Source organism: Drosophila santomea, chromosome X (genome assembly GCF_016746245.2).
Source record: "Drosophila santomea strain STO CAGO 1482 chromosome X, Prin_Dsan_1.1, whole genome shotgun sequence".
Taxonomy (NCBI): Eukaryota; Metazoa; Arthropoda; class Insecta; order Diptera; family Drosophilidae; genus Drosophila; species Drosophila santomea.
The window spans coordinates 10,244,123-10,261,275 of record NC_053021.2 but is presented as its reverse complement, the minus strand read 5'-3'; the positions used below and the strand labels follow the sequence as shown (position 1 = coordinate 10,261,275).

Below are 17,153 nucleotides of genomic sequence, written 5' to 3'. Positions count from 1 at the left end.
AACAATAGATTCAAATAAATAATACATATCATATAAATTATAATGAGTTTAGAGATGTTAAGTGAGTTTAGAGATGTTAAGTGAGTTTTTAGTTCACTTAATAATCTATGGTTTAATGTTGAAAGGTCGTTTGAGTTGTGATTACCTATACCATCCATGCATATACAGGACCATACCTGGGTGTGTCCAAAGGCACGGGGGTAAGTGTCCCGGACTCGAAGGTATCGTCGAGTTACTGGCATTTCCCATTCTGCGGGGGAGATGCGCGCGCACCTTTGCCGGAGCTGGAGAGGAGAGCCAAGTATTTGGAATAGTTACTACCACTCAGTTCTGACTGGGATTTCCTTGACACAAGTCAGGGCATTGTGTTGAAAGGTTCGAAAGTGTTTTCAATCTCAAATGTTGCAGTATAGTTAATTGCCTGTTAATGGGTTCCCCAAAGAGCTCCTACATTCTTGTTGTTATCAAAATCCCAAAGTCTCTGGTGCAATCGAGGGGCCAAAAAAGGATTTTAAAACACCCGTGGGGATGCAAAGGAATTTTTCAGCTAATGGCTTTGTTTGTACTTGTGTATTCGAACCAAACTTATTGGTAGCACCTTTTTTTTTAGTAGCACCTACTAGAGAGTCTAGTTTCCAAATGATAGAAACTATTTCATTACGGGTTTATGGGTGCGATTAGTCGTTTGCTAGTTAGTAGTAGAAAACCTACCCCCAAAAACGATGTTGTGAATCCAAGAACACAACACAGATACACATGATTATACGGCGGATTTAGATGGGGGTATGCGCCATTGATTCGATGGTAATTACATATATGTGTGCTCTGGACGCATTTTCAGCTTCATGATGAACATGCTCTTTGGAAATTGTGTCGGCAGCTGTGACCAGCTGGCCGGTCCACCGCCGGACTTTATACTATCGATGCCGCCGCCACCGCTGCCGTCCTTTCTAATCTCCAAGCCGGCGACGGTGGACATCCTGGTGCCCTCCAATGAGTCGCAGCCGTGCTTCGCCGCCTTCATGTGCGGCCATGGGATGCAGCACAACGAGAGCGGGAACGCGCTGATGGAGCTGGTCAGGAGTGATTCCAAGAGTCTGGAGAGCGTCTGGCTGTTCGTCTCCTCCTGCATCGGGATCTTCGTGTTCGGCTGCTTCCTGGCCCTCATTGTGATGCGATGCAGAGAGTAAGTCTTGATGGTTGCACAAAAATGTTGCTTGTATTTCTACACCTATTTTGGCATTCCAGCAGTTCCTTCTTCTCGTACCATGACGCCAATATCAAGCAGACGGCTATTAATGCCCTGGGCGAGGCGACCAAATCCAATGCCTTCACATCCGGCGGAATTCTGTATCCCTGCGCCACGGCCAACAGTCGGGATCTCCTACAGAGCCAGCTGGTCAACGACAGCCGTCTCCTGTGGGCCACCCTAACGCCCCACGGCACCCGGCACTTCATCATCGAGAACTCCCAGGACGGGCACTACGAATCGGTGGACTATCGCGGCAAGTCGCACAGCCAGGTGTTCCGTGGCTACGAGAAGCACTCGCAGTCCTTTGTCAAGGTAGGGATAGTATAGTATAGTGGCCAAAATACGTGGCCTATCTTAGGGCGTCTTTCATTATGAAAGAAAAACGTATTGGAAAAACCCTACGTATGATCGAACTGTTATATATACTTTAAACCGTTTGCAGTCCTTTGACAATAATGGCTTTGTCGACTACGACTACGAGGATCCCACGCCATTGATGGACTCCTACCACGATGACATGGACTCCGGCTACCAGGAGCCGCACGAGGTGACTGGCTCCCTGAAGCGGTCGGCGATGCGCACTGTGGAGTCACTGAACGACACCCCGACCAGTGGAGGATCGAGCTCAAACTACCACTCCAGCGCCAACCAGATCGGCAACTCCAAGTCCATCAGCCGCAAGACGACGCTGTCCCGTCGCATCAGCGATGCCTCCTCCCAGAATGGCACCTCCATGTAAATGTGCTGTCAATTGGGTATGGTACATTTCCATTGGATGGAGTCCATTGGGATTGGGATTGGGATTCCGGAGCTCGGAGATGGAGGAGAGATCCGGTCATGTCGTCCACATCACTAACTGCAGATCGAAGTGATTACACGCTGATATTTTAGACTATTTTAAAGAGTGAGGCACAAGTGTGGACTGTTCTCGAGGAACACAAATGTTGGCCACATGAAGCTATCGAGCCAGGAGCATGAGCATCCCGAGTGCCGGACTGCAGCTGCGCTGGAATCGTTACCCATTTTACTGTAGAGAACCACGCACATGCGATCATCTTTTAAGCCTACTATGGATTGTATCCGCTGGTGTACCATGTATAATACTCGTGCACAAAATACTCGCTTGTAAACACACTACACACTACACACACGTCTTTTATAAATAATACCCGCAACTATAACTATATCAGATAATCCAACTAACGCTGATCGGAAAGGCCAACTATTGTATCTGCATATAGACCTACCACTTGGAGTCCTTCTCGCCCGGTTTGGGGTCAGGAATAAATAAACATACATAGATTTTGAAAATACTCTGAACACGTCTCGCCTTCAGCGCTCGTTTAATTGTTAGCCATAAGAACAATAAATAATAATAAAATTCTCAGTAGTACATAAACATCTATGATCGCATTGCCCATTTCGCTCGATTCCATATAAATAATATTGATATGGGTTTAAACTCTAGTTCCAGAAACTAGTTACACATTAAGACATTTAAAGAAGGGTATAATGTAGAAGGTTTCTTTGATTTAGAAAGACATTCTTTTGATTTTCAAATGGAAGAAACTAAGAAATCTTTCAAGCGAAACTGGCCTTTGATCAGCAGCATCGTCATCATCATCATCCTTAACCAGTATATAAATCTTAGGATTAAAAAAAAAGAGAGTGTTGATGGAAATTCAGTGGAGCGGGTTCCGCGCCCGCGTAGATTAGCAGCTCAGTATGCTCTTAATCCAGTCGTGCAGATGCACCTCGATCACGTTCACCTGGCCGTAGTTCTTCAGATGGAACTGATTGAAGGCGGTGGTCAGATGGATGACGGCTGAAACGAAGTCGCTGAGCCTGAGTGTGCCATCCTTGCGGATATACCGCTGGATCAGGCAGTTCATGATGTCCGTGCTCAGCTGGAAACCGATGTCGCACAGGGCATCGCGCAGTCGCTCCGCGCGCAGAATGCCCGCCTTCTCCTTGGTGTACATCTTGAAGACGCCCTGCCAGGACTTCAGGTTGACCATGAAGGTCTTGAACTGCTGGAAGGTGATGCGGCCACTGCCGGTCCTGTCCTGCAGTGCGATCACCTGGCGACAGATGTCGATGTTGGCGCATCCCTTGATGTAATCATTGGGCAGGCACGCCTCCAGGAGCTCGTGCAGCTCGAAGCAGTTAATGGTCTTGTTCTCATCGGCCAGTTGCATGTACACGGGCTCATATTGGCACACGCTCTTTACCTTCGGGCCACCGCATCGCTCGGCATCCGTGCTCTTGAGTGCCGGAAACGGATCCAGCAGTATCATGGTCTGCGTCTCCAGGCAGGAGAGTCGGAACGATCCAGTGCCCAGGATGCGGACCGTAAAATGTGCCTCCTCCGCCGGCTCATAGGTGGTCGGTATGAGGACATAGTGACCCGCCTCCAGGTGCGTATGATAGCTAACGTGCCGCGTGTTCCCGTAGTCCGAATTCAGGTAGCTCACATGGTTCTTGAAGAAGTCCTTCTGCAGGCATTCACTGAGCATGTACTCGCCATCCCATGTGTACATCGTAAAGCCAATCACCTTCGGCTCCACGGCCGTGTGCTGATTGAGGGCAATCACCAGATCCTGCTCATCCTGCACCGATATCAGCAGCTGCGGATTAATGTGGAACGACTCGTGATTGCGACAACCACCGGCGGTGACGCCACGTTTCCATTGGCCCTGGTGCATCTTCATCTTCCAGTGCAGCGGACGACTCTTGAGCATCTCCTCGTCATTGGACGTCTCCGTGTCCAGGTACACCACTTCCATGGTGCTAAAGATCTCCACAAAGTCGCAGAACGACAACCAGAACTCGCCGGGACCCAGTTGCCGGATGAGACGCGCCCGCTCCACCTGCGACACTCGCTCCCACGTCTTGGACATCGGTGACCAGTCGCCGAGGAAGTGCGTCTTCTCGCCAAAGGGCTTGCTGGAGAACGTGTCCTTCAGGCACACCAGCTGCACCGAGTCACCCATTAGGGTCTTCACCTTGTCCAGGCTGGAAAGTCTGTAGAATCAAAGAGAAAAGGTCGTTGTAGTTGGGAAAATATAGATTTGCCCAAGGCATGCCACAGAATCCCATAAAGCTTACCTGTAGTTAACGTTCACCAGGATCCCGTTGGGCATGCGCTCGGCGAGATTCTTCTTGGCCACGGTGCCGCTCTTGTCCGCCAAGCAGGTGACAATGCAGGTGGTGGTAAGGAGCTCCTTGAGCGTCTGCGGCCGAATGTTGTCCGCCAATATGGGCATTTGCCGTACCACGCCGCCCAGGAGATCGGTGAGTCCGTCGGAACGAGTGCCATACTTGAGCGCCTCATAGGAGCCGTGCAGCTTGGCAATCGCCTTCTCCAGCAGGGCGGCCCAGAAGCAATTGGATGCCTGCGGCTGCATGAACGCCAGTCGCCCATTGATGGTGGGCAGACGGTCGTCGACGAGCACCTCCACCCACTCGCCGCACCACCACAAGCGGAAACGAAAGACGCCGTGGGCACTGGCTAGGGTCTGATCGGCGGGCACCACGCGATAGAAGAGGTTCCTCAGGGAACTCAACAGCCCCAGGCAGGAGACCAGCCAGCGATCACCCATTTTGCCAGGCACCACATCGAATTCGGCCGTCTCGTTAAGGAACACTGGTCCCGCACTGGTTGCAGCCACCGTACCGGAGCCACCATCCGCCAGATCCATGATGCGCTTCCATTGGAAGGTGAACGGCGGTGTTTGGTAGTAGAAGACCGAAGACTGGACGGCGGGGAAATCGGGGTCTTCCCACAGCACGTTCTTCGCCCTGCAATCGCTTAGTATGCGCTCGTATTTGGATGCCATCTTCTGGGCGTTGATATCCTTCACATCACTCCCGCTTTCGTGAACCCGATCCTGATCGTTGCTACTCCAAGTCCCAGTGCTCAATTGCGATTTGCCTTGGTCTCCGCCCCTCGTAGCCGAAGTGAAAGTTAACGAGCTGCATGAAATATACAATGCCAACTAGCTTAGCCAAGTCTAGCTGCGATCCCGAACCGGTTCCGCTTGGTTCATCAGCGGGAACCGTTTTAATTGGGCTCCCAGCTCAACTCACAGCCACCGATTCCAGATTCCAGATTCCGATTCCGCCAACTGGTTCCAACTCCACCATCTTGGGTTGTTGCGCATGCGCAGCTGGAATGGCCAATGATGCACTGCTGGCCAATATCTGGGCACTAGTTCGCCCGACAATCATCGAAGTTAGTGAACATTATTAAATTACAACGACAGGTACTAACTAAATTCAAAATCTAACTACTAGTAATCGAGGCAGAAATATCGATAGAAAAATCTATTTTCCAAGGCGCAACAAAAGTGGCATACAAACGTTTATTATACAAAATGGTACTACAGTACATTAAAAATAAGTTCTCACGGTATTTGGATGGCAGTACGTGTAGTAGAATATCAGCAGAGCGATGCCGACAATATACAAGGCAATAATGGTGGTGGCAAGGTATAGAGGAATGTACAAGGCGCAGGCGATTGCATTTTGCAACAAACAGAATGTGAGATAAAAGGCGTATTTGTATTTGGTTGGCGCATCCTTGACGGGCGTAAATATAAACAGGTAGACTACGCCGAAACACAGGCAGTACAGGTAGTTCATAAGGCGGGATTCGGCGATCATTGGCGAGTCCACAAGGAATACAATGGTGCCGCAAAAGCAAGCGAGTGCCGCACAGATGATCACTGTTTCGATGGGGAAAAGACTGGCCACATATGCGATGCAAAGCGTTCTCGAAACTACAAAACAAAATCAAATAACTACAGGCATACTACTACCGATTCTAAGCACCACTGCCAAGTGCTACTTACCAGTGAGACAGAGCAGGAAGAGAAATTGAAGAAATCGTCCCTTTGCCGCGATATCATGCTTGTCCAGTTGAGCCAGGCGATTGGAGTGATTGTACGCCTGGATGCACCACGCTATGTTGCCAAAGTAGACGACGAGCGCAATCCGGCGGTAGTCTGAGGAGAGTAATTTGAATGGTTAATAGCTACTTGCATCCACTGACTTTCCACGCCGAGTTTCACTTTCGTTGGATACAATCAAAATGCTAGGGTAAAATACGAATGCACAGCCTGAATTGACTTGGATTTCCGAAAGTAAACGTCAGAACAGCTGATGTAGTATTATTATTTAAGTTTTACATGTGAACTCCGTTGTCGATTGCAAAACAATTGCCAGTTGTAATATTTTCTGCGGCGCTGATTCCAGAAACGAGTCGAAAAGCCGAACGAAACTAACATTGCACTCCTCCGTCATGAGTTTTTGGTAATATCTGCAAAATAAGAATTTCGATTTTCGTTTTAAATAAACGATAAAATGGCCATTCGACTAACTAAAACGGCAATACACCCATTTAGGGCATAAATCTACTGAAAACTATTAGACATACATACTACATATATGGGTAAACATGACCGACAAGCTGACATTGCACTCAGTACTCACCCGATCTCCTCCTGCTTGTCATCCCGCTCCTTGGCCATCGAGTACTTGAGAGCATAGTTGAGGGCGTAGACATCGCGAAATAGATATGAGATCACAACATTTGAGTATATCCCTCGCTCCACGATGCGTTTCTCACCCGAATGGGTGTATTTCAAGCTGAAATGCATAGTTCGTGATCTGTAGATTTCGGGGGAAGTACACGCTATCGATTTCGTACGTGTGGATGTATATGACCGATGTGACCGTCATGGGCACCAGAATGGAGCCAATGGTCCAGGCGCAGTAGCCGTACGACTCCTCCACAAAGTACGCATACGCCAGGCTCCAATTGATGCAGATCGAGACGAACCGCCACAGAATGGACACCAGAGTGAGCAGCATGCTCAATTTTGAGATCGGCTCCATCCTGAGGGCGTCCACCTCGGTTCTTTGTTCCGCGGAGGCCATAACTCCTCCTTCCAGCTGAGATATTGCACATGTGACACCCTATTCCACAATATATCCAAGGCCTCGACCTTCAAACTACTCTGCACTGCAATTTGTTGAGTTGAGTCAGGTTTTCGATTTAAAACACTGAAGTTTAGAATAAAGACTGAATTCATTGTTCATTTGAACTGGATATAGATCGTTCGTTGTTATCGGTACATAGTTGGTGCATCGATAGCGTCATCGCCCAAGTGCCATCTCTAGCCTAACGGGTGGGATAGAATCTCCAATTGGGAATTCCATCCAGTGATTTCCTAATTAAATTAAGTTTTTCCAATTGCCCAAATGCACATTCTGCCAAACGGATTGACACTGACCAATAATATAATAATAACAATAATATAAAGGTTTGATGCGAATAAAACCACAAAGAAAAGTGCAAAAAGCAGATCAAACGAGAATAGAAGAGGAGCAAAAGGCAAAAACACAAAGAGGAGAGCAAAAATACAGCCAACATGAACAGGACATATGTAAGCCAAGCGATATGCGCCATTTGGCTGGTGGTACTGGCAGCTGCTGGCATAATGGCCCAGCTGGACCTGGACCAGATCCAGACCCAACTGCCCGACCAGCTGAGCAAGTCAAACTTTAGCGTTAACGACGCCAAGGAGCTAATCCGCAACAAATGCATCGAGGTGGCCGGCGAGGAGGCGGGCGGCGAGGCGTTCGGCGAGATCGAATCGGGATTCATGGTGCTGACCGAGTGCCTCAATGGCATCGTCAACTACACGGCGATGCAGCAGGAGATACAGGAGGCGTCGCCCAAGGGCGAACTGGATGTGGTCTTTAACAAGTACTGCAGCCGGCGTTCGAATGCCGTGGAGTGTGTGGATGTGTTTACGGCCAAACTGGTGCCATGTCTGGTGCCCGAGGAGCGCGAGGGTCAGGATGTCATCAAGCAGATCATCCAGAGTGTGCTCAACTTTGTCTGCCACAAGGATGGCGATAAGATAGCCCTCTTCATCGCCGAAAAGGGACCCGAATGCATTGAGTCCCAGAAGGACAACATCCAGCAGTGCGTGAACGACACGTTCTCCGAGTACCTGAACCTTTCCGATCTGCAGGAGAACCGGATCAAGAGCATGCCCAAGCTGACGGTCGGGCAGAAGCAGTGCGACGAAATGCTGACACTGCAGGCCTGTGTGGTCAAAAAACTGGAGCAATGCTCGGACATATCACCCGCGAATCTCGTCGAGTCCATGTTCACCTTCATCAGGAACCAAACACTGTGCCGAGACAATCAGAAATCGCCACTCGTTGCGGCTGCGGCCAGCGGAGGAAGTCGGGCATTCCAACAAATGTGGCCATCATTTGTGGGCATCTTTTTGCTTATTCTGCGATTCGCTTTTCAAAAGTCTCCTTAGTTCTAAGTCTAGGCTAGTCCGCTATATATCTCGAATCCGAATCTTTAAAATGCCTTCTCAATGCTTCGACTTGGGCAGCCCCATTCCAAAGCGATAATCACTGTTTTTAAGCTTTTGCTTCGCTTATATTAATATGTATGCATGTTGCCGTGGAACAGGTGTCCATAGTTCAACCGCTTTCGTCGATGCGCATGTCAAGGTACTACAGGCCAGACAGGCAGCTATGTCGTTTGTGTTTGGTGCTTCTAATTTATGTAATTAATTGCCTATTTCTATGTGTAGTATTTGTAAACAATGCTTATACTTCTGCTTCTCTACTGCTGAGTCTGAATCTGAATTTCTGGCCTTTGTCGTGCGTTCATCTCAATGCTTTATATAAATTTAATGGTTCTGATTCGAGTTGGGTTTGTATTAAATCGCGTATTTCTCTGAGGGCAGCTATGGTAATCTCACTATTTCACAGTGGATTGGGTATGGGTTTTGGAAATGAAATGCTATATATGTATGAAAAATGAATGGAAAAGTTTTGTAAATGAATATACGTATCATTACTGTAATAATAAAGTGATAAATTTGAAAATAAATTTATTTGATAGTACTACGAGTTCATTAATACTTGGAGTTAAAGGTCAATTAGGTGGTGAAAAGTACTCAGAGCAGTAGAGACCATGCAATTCCATTCATTTCGTTTTCAGTAATGAATCACCACCTAGTTTTCATTGCGGGCGCGATTTTTGAATTTCGCGGCAGAAAAACCAACACAAGGCGCGGGAAAACGTTGAACAAAATTTGAAAACATAGTTTCGATAATTGATGTTTTTTTGAGAGTAATCATTCAAAATCATCGAAAAATAATCTTAAAAAAGACCGTAGTATTTTTAAACGTTGCTTTGTTAGTTCAATTGTTTTTTTATCGTGCAATTTCTCATCTAGTTTGTTCATCACCATTCCATCGTTTCTCCAAATGAAATTTTTATATTAATTTTATAAAAACCTAGTTGTTTATATCGCTAATAATTGCACTTTATTAGCAGCGTTAGTTATTTTTTTTTATAATAATGTATAAAAGCAATAGTGTTGGCCTAAACATAGTTTTAAAATGTTAAAGTTGAAAATGTGACTCGCTTAATTGAACTATCGAATATTAATTAATATTTTAAAAAAATATAACAATTTAAATTTACTATTACATCTAAGTATACATATGCATTAAAAAACATATAGGGCTTTCATTTAATATGCTTTAAAAAATGCTTAAAATGATTACGTGATTTCACTGTGACTTTTGAGTTTACAATTTTTTTGTTTTCGATTATTTCTCATGGTCTACTTTATTGTCTATATTTTTAAACTGTTTTTCAAAACGTGACAAATATGCCGATGCAGGATGGCACAGTTTAAAAATTAGGTTTTATATATAATAGTGGTTTATATATAATAAAAAGTCTTCATGGGCGCTGATCACGACGCTGTGATTTTTTGCACGATATTTTTTGAATAAAAGCGTATGTGTTGTTTTAATTAAAGGTTGCAAATGAGTGTAAATAAATGTATATTTTTATAATAATAATTATTAATAGGCGCATGAACGCGACCATTTATGCGTGTTGGGCGGGGAATGGACCGCAAAAAGTGCGTTTATGGGCGCCGCAAAGTGATGTAACAATAGCTGCGACCGCAGCAGCAGCAGCGGAACGGGCGGAATAGAACGCATGGAACGGTATCGTAGTATCGTACATACGGCCGCACGCCATACACGATGGTCTCTTTCGGTGCAACTCTGATTCGACAGTTTCGGCACAGGTCGGCAGCGGCATTTCAGATTGCGGAGTCCGCCATTTTAGCTAAAAAATCTATAACCCTAGCTTCGTCAGCGTGCAGTGCGAATAGGGGTCAGTTGCAATTTGGAATTCAGATTGTTCGCGAATATTCGAAAGCGTCGAAGATGAGTACTTTGCCTAGGGTATTTTTTGATATGACGGCCGACAACGAGCCCCTCGGTCGGATCATCATGGAGGTGAGTTATTTGCTTTTCTATTTTTTAATTTTAAAAGTTTAAGTTGAGTTTTTTATTTTTTTTTATTGTAAAATTTGAGCAGTAAGTGAAAAACACGTGATTTTCTATAAAGCCATTTCTCGCGCATTAAGCCTATGTATTTTACATTATATGCCGCGGGTGATAAGTACATACAGTTTTTTTACTTTTATTTTATAAAATGTATAAAATAAAATATATACACACACAGCGCAAAGTCGCCCTCTAATTTACCAGCGACAAGTGCAATTATTTTCCATGAGTAATTGCATGACAATGCGCTCTGGGTGAATTTGAATTTTCCAACCCAATTGGACAGGCGCGTTTAATCGGAAAATCTCTATAATTATATCTACATCGCGGAATTTCGAGCAGGCAGGCATGCAGCCACCACCACCCCCCGCAAATCGGCCGAGTGGTGGCATTATCTTTATAGAATGGAATTTTCCTTAATTTAATTGACGTGTCGGCAAACTTTGGCTGAAATGGTGTGCAATTTTTACCGGTATTTTAAATGCATATGCGCGTGTGTGCTATATGTACATTCCGGCGTGTTGATTGTGTGTGTAACCCCATACCCATACACTCATGCAGATCAATACACGAACATAACCTCCAAGCGGTCACTCGCATATGTACATGTGTGTATGCGGGTATGTACGCGCAGATGTACAGTGTACACACAGAGATATTCGGGTGTGAATGCGCGAGTTCTGTAAACCCGTTTCCAAGCATGAACTCACTATTAATTCCGCCGATGATGTAATGTACATATCATGTTTGAATAGAGAAAAAGAAAAGCAAATGTTTGATGTGTATTTTTAGTGGCCTGGGAATAAAGTCATTGCCCGCGAAGTAAACCAAGCCCACATGTCTAGGATTTTTCTTCCAATAGGATATATGCACACATATGTACATGTGTACAGTGCGAAAAAAAGTCTGTACTTTACGCCGAATCTCTACACTAAATAATTGTAGATTTATAGAGAAGCAGCAAAAGGGAAAAGTATTTACTAATCTTGACTAATTTACACAATTGTCTCTCTTACTGCATGAATTGGAAAATTGCTCAAATTCCAGTGCACTGCAAGTTCTGTACATCATATTTATGTATTTATTCCATTGGTATAGTTATGCACACATTTATGGGTGTATGTGTAAGCATACCAAAAATGTGCTATTTTATCAAAGGGCTAAAAATGGCGCCGAAAAACGAGACAAAAACGCGGCGTCTGCGGCGTCAAGAAAACAGCTGATTGTTTATTCCCGCTCAACATGAATTAAACGAAAAAGTGTCCAGTCTTCAAAAAAAAAGTTAATGTAAATAGTCTCAAGGTCGTCCGGCTCGTGATAAACAAACAAAAAGAAACTTAATGGTTGACCCATTTGAAAGTCATGCTTTGTTTGTGTATTTTGCCAATATTAATTTCTTATTTACTAACCCAGTTTTGCATATTGTTTGCCTTTTGCAGCTGCGCTCCGATGTCGTGCCTAAGACCGCCGAGAACTTCCGCGCCTTGTGCACCGGCGAGAAGGGATTCGGCTACAAGGGCTCCATTTTCCACCGCGTCATCCCCAACTTCATGTGCCAGGGCGGCGACTTCACCAACCACAACGGCACTGGCGGCAAGTCCATCTACGGCAACAAGTTCCCCGATGAGAACTTCGAGCTGAAGCACACCGGCTCCGGCATCCTGTCGATGGCCAACGCTGGCGCCAACACGAACGGCTCCCAGTTCTTCATTTGCACCGTGAAGACCGCCTGGTTGGACAACAAGCATGTCGTCTTCGGTGAGGTCGTCGAGGGTCTGGATGTGGTCAAGAAGATTGAATCTTATGGATCCCAGTCCGGCAAGACCTCCAAGAAGATCATGGTGGCTAACTCTGGTTCTCTTTAAGAATGTGCGATGCAAAAGCAACATTACAAGAAGAAAAATCTGTTAAGACGAAAACCATTTGCATTTTCTCCAAAACATTTTTTTTTTACCAATTACTGTAATATTACGAGAAAAATACAATACAACCAACATATTTTCAATAGACATGTTTAACTATATTCCCAATGGGGTTTTGGTTTTGGCCATCCAATTGTATGTGGGGGCCAAAATTGAATTAAATTAGAGTCTCCCAATGTCAGACAGCGTTTAATTGGCTATATAAGATATGCATTGAATCTGTAACTTTCACATTTCCATTGAGAAAGAAAAAAACAATGAGACGAGAGACATCAGGGGACTTAGAAAAATGTTTGATCTTTTGATGTTGGCTTACTAATAATAGTAATAGTAATGCTGATTATCTAATGGCATATATAACAACGTTCTACGCTATGTACCGGAATCGGAATTGTATTTTCGTCTTAATAAATCTAAATAAACGGCAACCAACTACTAAATTGTGTGTTGTCATTACGGTTTTCGTTTGGTGGTATATGGGATATTTGTTTATTGGAAGAATATTTCGGAGCTACTCAGAGTGGCGTACAGCAGATTGTATTCATGCTCGTAGGCGTTCACATGTCGTTCGGTTATCGCCACCGTCTGGAAGAGCTTCTCGTCCGGCTGTTCCGGCGCCGACCGCTGCTGACCAGCCAAAATGTCGCGCACCTTGCAGCGTTCCGCGTACAGGTGCTGCGTGGTCGTTTGGCTCCAGCCTAGCTCATGGAACTCCGTCTGCTGGTTCAGCATGTTGAGAATGTAGACCAGGCCGATGGCGAAGCCATCCTCGAACAGCGAGACCTTAGTCTGGTCCTTTTTGTGGATCTTCATCTTCTGCTTGACCCGGTAGTCAATGTAGTTCATGATGAGCGCCGGTGTGATGAGGTAGAAGGTTCGCAGATGGTGGTTATGCGGATTGCACAGGAAGGGCTGAAAGCCTTGCAAAAGAAGCTGCCAAATAGATTATGAATTGAGCTGCTAAGTAATTTGGTAAGATCGTTGACTGTACCTTGAAGTAATTTGTGCTATCCGAGTAGCATTCCTTCATGTGACCCAGGCTCTTCTCGTATTCCTTAATGGAGCCCTCCGTGGCAGCGCGCACTTTGGAGCCTCCGCAACTAAAGTTGCTGTCGAATCTGGTCTTATACGAGCGATTCCGGAAGTTGGCATGCTTGCTGCCCGCCTGCAGAAGGCGCACATAGCCCACAGCATTACCTAAAAGCAATATTTACTAATATATTTAACCAATTCGCTAAATTAAAGCCATAGACTTACCGACTTGTGTGATTACCTTCCTGAACAGATCCATATAAGTTTCGCCATTGCTGGAGCAGCCCAGCCTTCTGATCTTCTTAAGAAAGCTCTCGGCGCGCTCATAGGGATACGACTGGTAGGCCTTGCTGTACTTTTGCTCCGAGTGAAAGCGCAGCTCCTTGAGCAGTCGCGACTTGATCTGCTCGTCGTGGAGGAAGGTGGAGAAGGTGTAAAACTTCTGGCGCAGGAACTGGTATATGAAGTTGACGGTGGTGTTGATAATACCGGTGCCGTGCGTCTGCACCGAGTTGGCCACGTGCCGGGTGCCTATGATGTCCAGGTGCTTGCTCCTGCTGTGCGTCTCCACGAACACCTGCAGGTTCATATTGTAGGCATAGGAAGAGGCGAAAGTGTGTATATTCCGCATGATCTGCAGCACGTCTATGCCCTTTTAAAGCAAGAAAGGTTAATATGGTTAATAGAAGGGATTTGATCGGTTACCTGGTCAATTATCTGGTTGGGCAGGTGGTCATCGATGGGACGCAGCTGCAGCACCTTGTTGGCCAAATGACGCATCTTTTCGTACGATTTCCAGTCGTGCGGAGCGATTGTCGTTAAATTGTAGAACGTGGCAGTGAAATAGTTCTCTAGGTGATCTGAAATAAACAAGTTATTATAAATTGATCAGTGAAACACATGCTTTTATCTTACCCCTTATAATATGGTAATCTCCTTGATTTTCAACTGAAACTGCATTGATGCAGAGGCGATAGTCGAAGGCACTTTGCTGGAATGGTTGATCCTGGTTCTGGAAGAGATGCGAAAGGGCCTCCATCCGCAGAAAGAACTCCAGGTGGTTGCTCAAAAACTCGATGATCAAGTCATTCGCTGATTGCTTGGGACACCTTGAACCCCTGAACATAGCCATGATCTTGTCCAGGTGATGGCTCATGGATACTAGGTTCTGCAGATGAATGGTAAACATGTGAAGTTTCTTTGCTACATACTGGCTTAAAAACTCACCTGTAAGGAGTAGGGGTTGCGTTGCAGTTCGGTGTACTCCTTAAGCACCGAAGTGTTCAGGAACCAGTGATTATATACCAGACTCGAGGAGTCCGACGTGTTCAGTTGTCCTCCGATATTCCGCATAAAGTCGCTGATGTTATTCACTCGGTGCAGGATCGATTTGATCAACTTTTGATTGTCGGCGGGCAGGAGGCGATTATCCAGAAACTCTCCAAGGGCTAGATTTATGAAAGTCAATCGTTGTTTGCACGGAAATCCCATGATGGACCTCTCGGCCAGCTTCATTGTGGCCAAAAAGTTCATCTTGCGCTGCAGCAACTTGAGGTCAACTATCTTCTTTTTCGTTGTGTGCAGCAGGTGAATAATCTTTTGTTTCTGCCACTGTATCAGCGAGCTGATAAAGCGCACGAAATTGATTTGGTTTGACTCAAAGATCTTTTGAATGACCTTCAGATACTGCAGCAACCGAGCGACGACGAACCAATCGTTCTTGGTCATTGGCGTCATCAGAGCCACATTCCGGTTGATCAGCGAGACAGCCAGCAGGCTAACTTGATCGGCATAGGAGTGACCGTTGAGAATTAACTGCATGAAAGTCTTGAGATGCCCAAAGACTCCGGCATCGAATACCCTCTGCATTCTGATGGACCACAGCGATATTTGAACGCCCAACTGGCGACACATCTTCTGATCGCTAAGCCTAAACTTCTCCACAACTGTGCTATGGACTTTTGGGGCAAGTCCATCTTGGGATCGGGCTGATGACTTCAGCAGGGTTTTGGCATGTAGAAAGAGGAATCCGGCAGGCGACCAGAAAACGCTTCGATTGAGGGGCACCTGCTTATGCCTGGCCACCAAGTCGACAGCATTCTTGACCAGTTTTCCCTCCATCTGGATCCCCAGCTCATGGACCACCACCACGAAGGTGGTAAGGCGAACAATGTGCTTGGGATCCTCGTAGTTCTTAAATTCGTTGCTCTGATTCACATCGACGTCGAGAAGCTTCTTACGAATGTAGGCATTGGAATGCTGGGTGATGGGGCTAACACTGTTCAGGCTAAATTGCTTCTTTAACTCCATCAGGTTGTCCAGTAGAATCTGTTAAAGAAACATGCATTTAAGCGGTACCATTCTCGTTTCCCTTGAACTTACTCGAAAGAAATCCTTGGTGATCAGATTCTCTATATCCACTAGAGATGAACTGAGGCCATTGAGCTCCAAGTTTGTGGATTGGCTATTGGACAGGTGTATTAGCCACTTCTTGTACAGCGCCCACATGGTGGAAATCTTTGATTGATTCGCCAGTTCATTGAATACTACTATGTGTTCTAGTAACTCAGCCATAGCATCAAAGACAGCCTGTTAGATTCGACTTCAAATGGTTACTGCACTTCATTTGAGTTAGATCTTTAACTTACGAATATGTGGACTTCATTGATGTCCATGGGGACGCTAACAGATGCGGCTATTTGTCTCCAAATATTTTGGAGTATCACAATCATGCGTTTGAGCAAAAAGTAGACCTGGCAAAAGAAGTCCATGGAGCTGCTCATGCGGACCAAGGATCCCTCCAAGCCGGAGGAACCCTCGGATGTTGGGGAACCATCCAATCGAAAGTCGAGGAAGAGGAATGCCAGCTGAAACCGTTTCGCCTTTCTGGACAGATTTTTGCACTGGTTGCACAGATTTGCCAGAGTTGTCAGCGGCTTATTGGCCACAAGCTCCGATTCCTCAAAGCTCCTGTCCGGAACCTTGAAGTCATTGCCCATAAAGTTCACCTCGACAACTGGCGACATAGAAATACACGGTGCAGGCTCCAAAACATCTGAATTAGGCACTTTATCCCGCAATAATTTCAATTTCCCATCGTGCTCCGATATGAAGGAGCCGTAATCTCTTAGGATATCCTCGGCAAACATAGCTGATATGGAAAATATATAGATTAGAATAATACTAGATAGCTGACATCGGCGTTCCATGCGTACACATAGAGCTTTGCTCTTCCTTCATGTTTGCCAAATTTGAAAATGGTATTGTTTTGATTTTCTTATTAGTAATTTAGGGATGGGGCATTTCAAGTGGGTGGATTCCGATTCGATAACGGAAAATGTTCGATGTCTTTGTTACAACAAGCTAGTTGACACAATACGATTTTTAATCGGAAGTTGCGAGTGATTGCGATATCGATATATATATTGTATTAACTTTAGACCATTTTATAATAGTTAAAGCATATATAATTCGATTTAAGACATAGCGGAAAAAATACATAGTCGTAATGACTACGATTATGTGCAATATTTAGT

General features: G+C 45.5%; 6 protein-coding genes across 8 annotated transcripts; 3 read left to right on the top strand and 3 right to left on the bottom strand.

The window, feature by feature from the left end:
• Positions 1 to 329: 329 nt before the first annotated feature.
• Positions 330 to 2,407, top strand: LOC120455714. Of its 2 annotated transcripts, XM_039642127.2 has the most exons (4): positions 330 to 375; positions 842 to 1,186; positions 1,249 to 1,564; positions 1,695 to 2,407. In XM_039642127.2, exons 2-4 carry the CDS (start codon positions 846 to 848, stop codon positions 1,989 to 1,991), a joined length of 954 nt encoding a protein of 317 aa, XP_039498061.1. In that variant the 5' UTR covers positions 330 to 375; positions 842 to 845; the 3' UTR covers positions 1,992 to 2,407. The 2 variants fall into 2 exon arrangements, with proteins under 2 accessions (XP_039498061.1, XP_039498062.1); XM_039642128.2 differs by lacking the exon at positions 330 to 375 and having other exon boundaries at positions 675 to 1,186; positions 1,252 to 1,564.
• A 147-nt stretch (positions 2,408 to 2,554) lies between these two features.
• Positions 2,555 to 5,097, bottom strand: LOC120455711 (calpain-C). Its single transcript, XM_039642124.2, has 2 exons — positions 4,361 to 5,097; positions 2,555 to 4,276 (listed from the first exon to the last, which is right to left on the bottom strand). Exons 1-2 carry the CDS (start codon positions 5,089 to 5,091, stop codon positions 2,965 to 2,967), a joined length of 2,043 nt encoding a protein of 680 aa, XP_039498058.1. The 5' UTR covers positions 5,092 to 5,097; the 3' UTR covers positions 2,555 to 2,964.
• Positions 5,098 to 5,328: 231 nt separating this feature from the next.
• LOC120455713 (XK-related protein 6) lies at positions 5,329 to 7,342 on the bottom strand. Of its 2 annotated transcripts, none has more exons than XM_039642126.2 (5): positions 6,963 to 7,342; positions 6,746 to 6,901; positions 6,442 to 6,572; positions 6,106 to 6,258; positions 5,329 to 5,462 (listed from the first exon to the last, which is right to left on the bottom strand). In XM_039642126.2, the coding sequence occupies exons 1-5, from the start codon at positions 7,190 to 7,192 to the stop codon at positions 5,338 to 5,340; spliced, it is 795 nt and encodes a 264-aa protein (XP_039498060.1). In that variant the 5' UTR covers positions 7,193 to 7,342; the 3' UTR covers positions 5,329 to 5,337. The 2 variants fall into 2 exon arrangements, with proteins under 2 accessions (XP_039498060.1, XP_039498059.1); XM_039642125.1 differs by lacking the exon at positions 5,329 to 5,462 and adding an exon at positions 5,637 to 6,033.
• A 73-nt stretch (positions 7,343 to 7,415) lies between these two features.
• LOC120456629 (27 kDa hemolymph protein) lies at positions 7,416 to 9,179 on the top strand. The gene has a single exon (XM_039643551.2). It carries the CDS (start codon positions 7,687 to 7,689, stop codon positions 8,593 to 8,595), a length of 909 nt encoding a protein of 302 aa, XP_039499485.1. The 5' UTR covers positions 7,416 to 7,686; the 3' UTR covers positions 8,596 to 9,179.
• A 1,160-nt stretch (positions 9,180 to 10,339) lies between these two features.
• Positions 10,340 to 12,668, top strand: LOC120455520 (peptidyl-prolyl cis-trans isomerase). The gene is made up of 2 exons (XM_039641798.2): positions 10,340 to 10,612; positions 12,103 to 12,668. The coding sequence occupies exons 1-2, from the start codon at positions 10,355 to 10,357 to the stop codon at positions 12,526 to 12,528; spliced, it is 684 nt and encodes a 227-aa protein (XP_039497732.1). The 5' UTR covers positions 10,340 to 10,354; the 3' UTR covers positions 12,529 to 12,668.
• Positions 12,669 to 12,857: 189 nt separating this feature from the next.
• Positions 12,858 to 16,932, bottom strand: LOC120455519 (WASH complex subunit 4). The gene is made up of 9 exons (XM_039641796.1): positions 16,833 to 16,932; positions 16,266 to 16,768; positions 16,000 to 16,206; positions 14,845 to 15,945; positions 14,533 to 14,785; positions 14,323 to 14,477; positions 13,843 to 14,269; positions 13,577 to 13,782; positions 12,858 to 13,518 (listed from the first exon to the last, which is right to left on the bottom strand). Exons 1-9 carry the CDS (start codon positions 16,855 to 16,857, stop codon positions 13,075 to 13,077), a joined length of 3,321 nt encoding a protein of 1,106 aa, XP_039497730.1. The 5' UTR covers positions 16,858 to 16,932; the 3' UTR covers positions 12,858 to 13,074.
• Between the last annotated feature and the right edge of the window lie 221 nt (positions 16,933 to 17,153).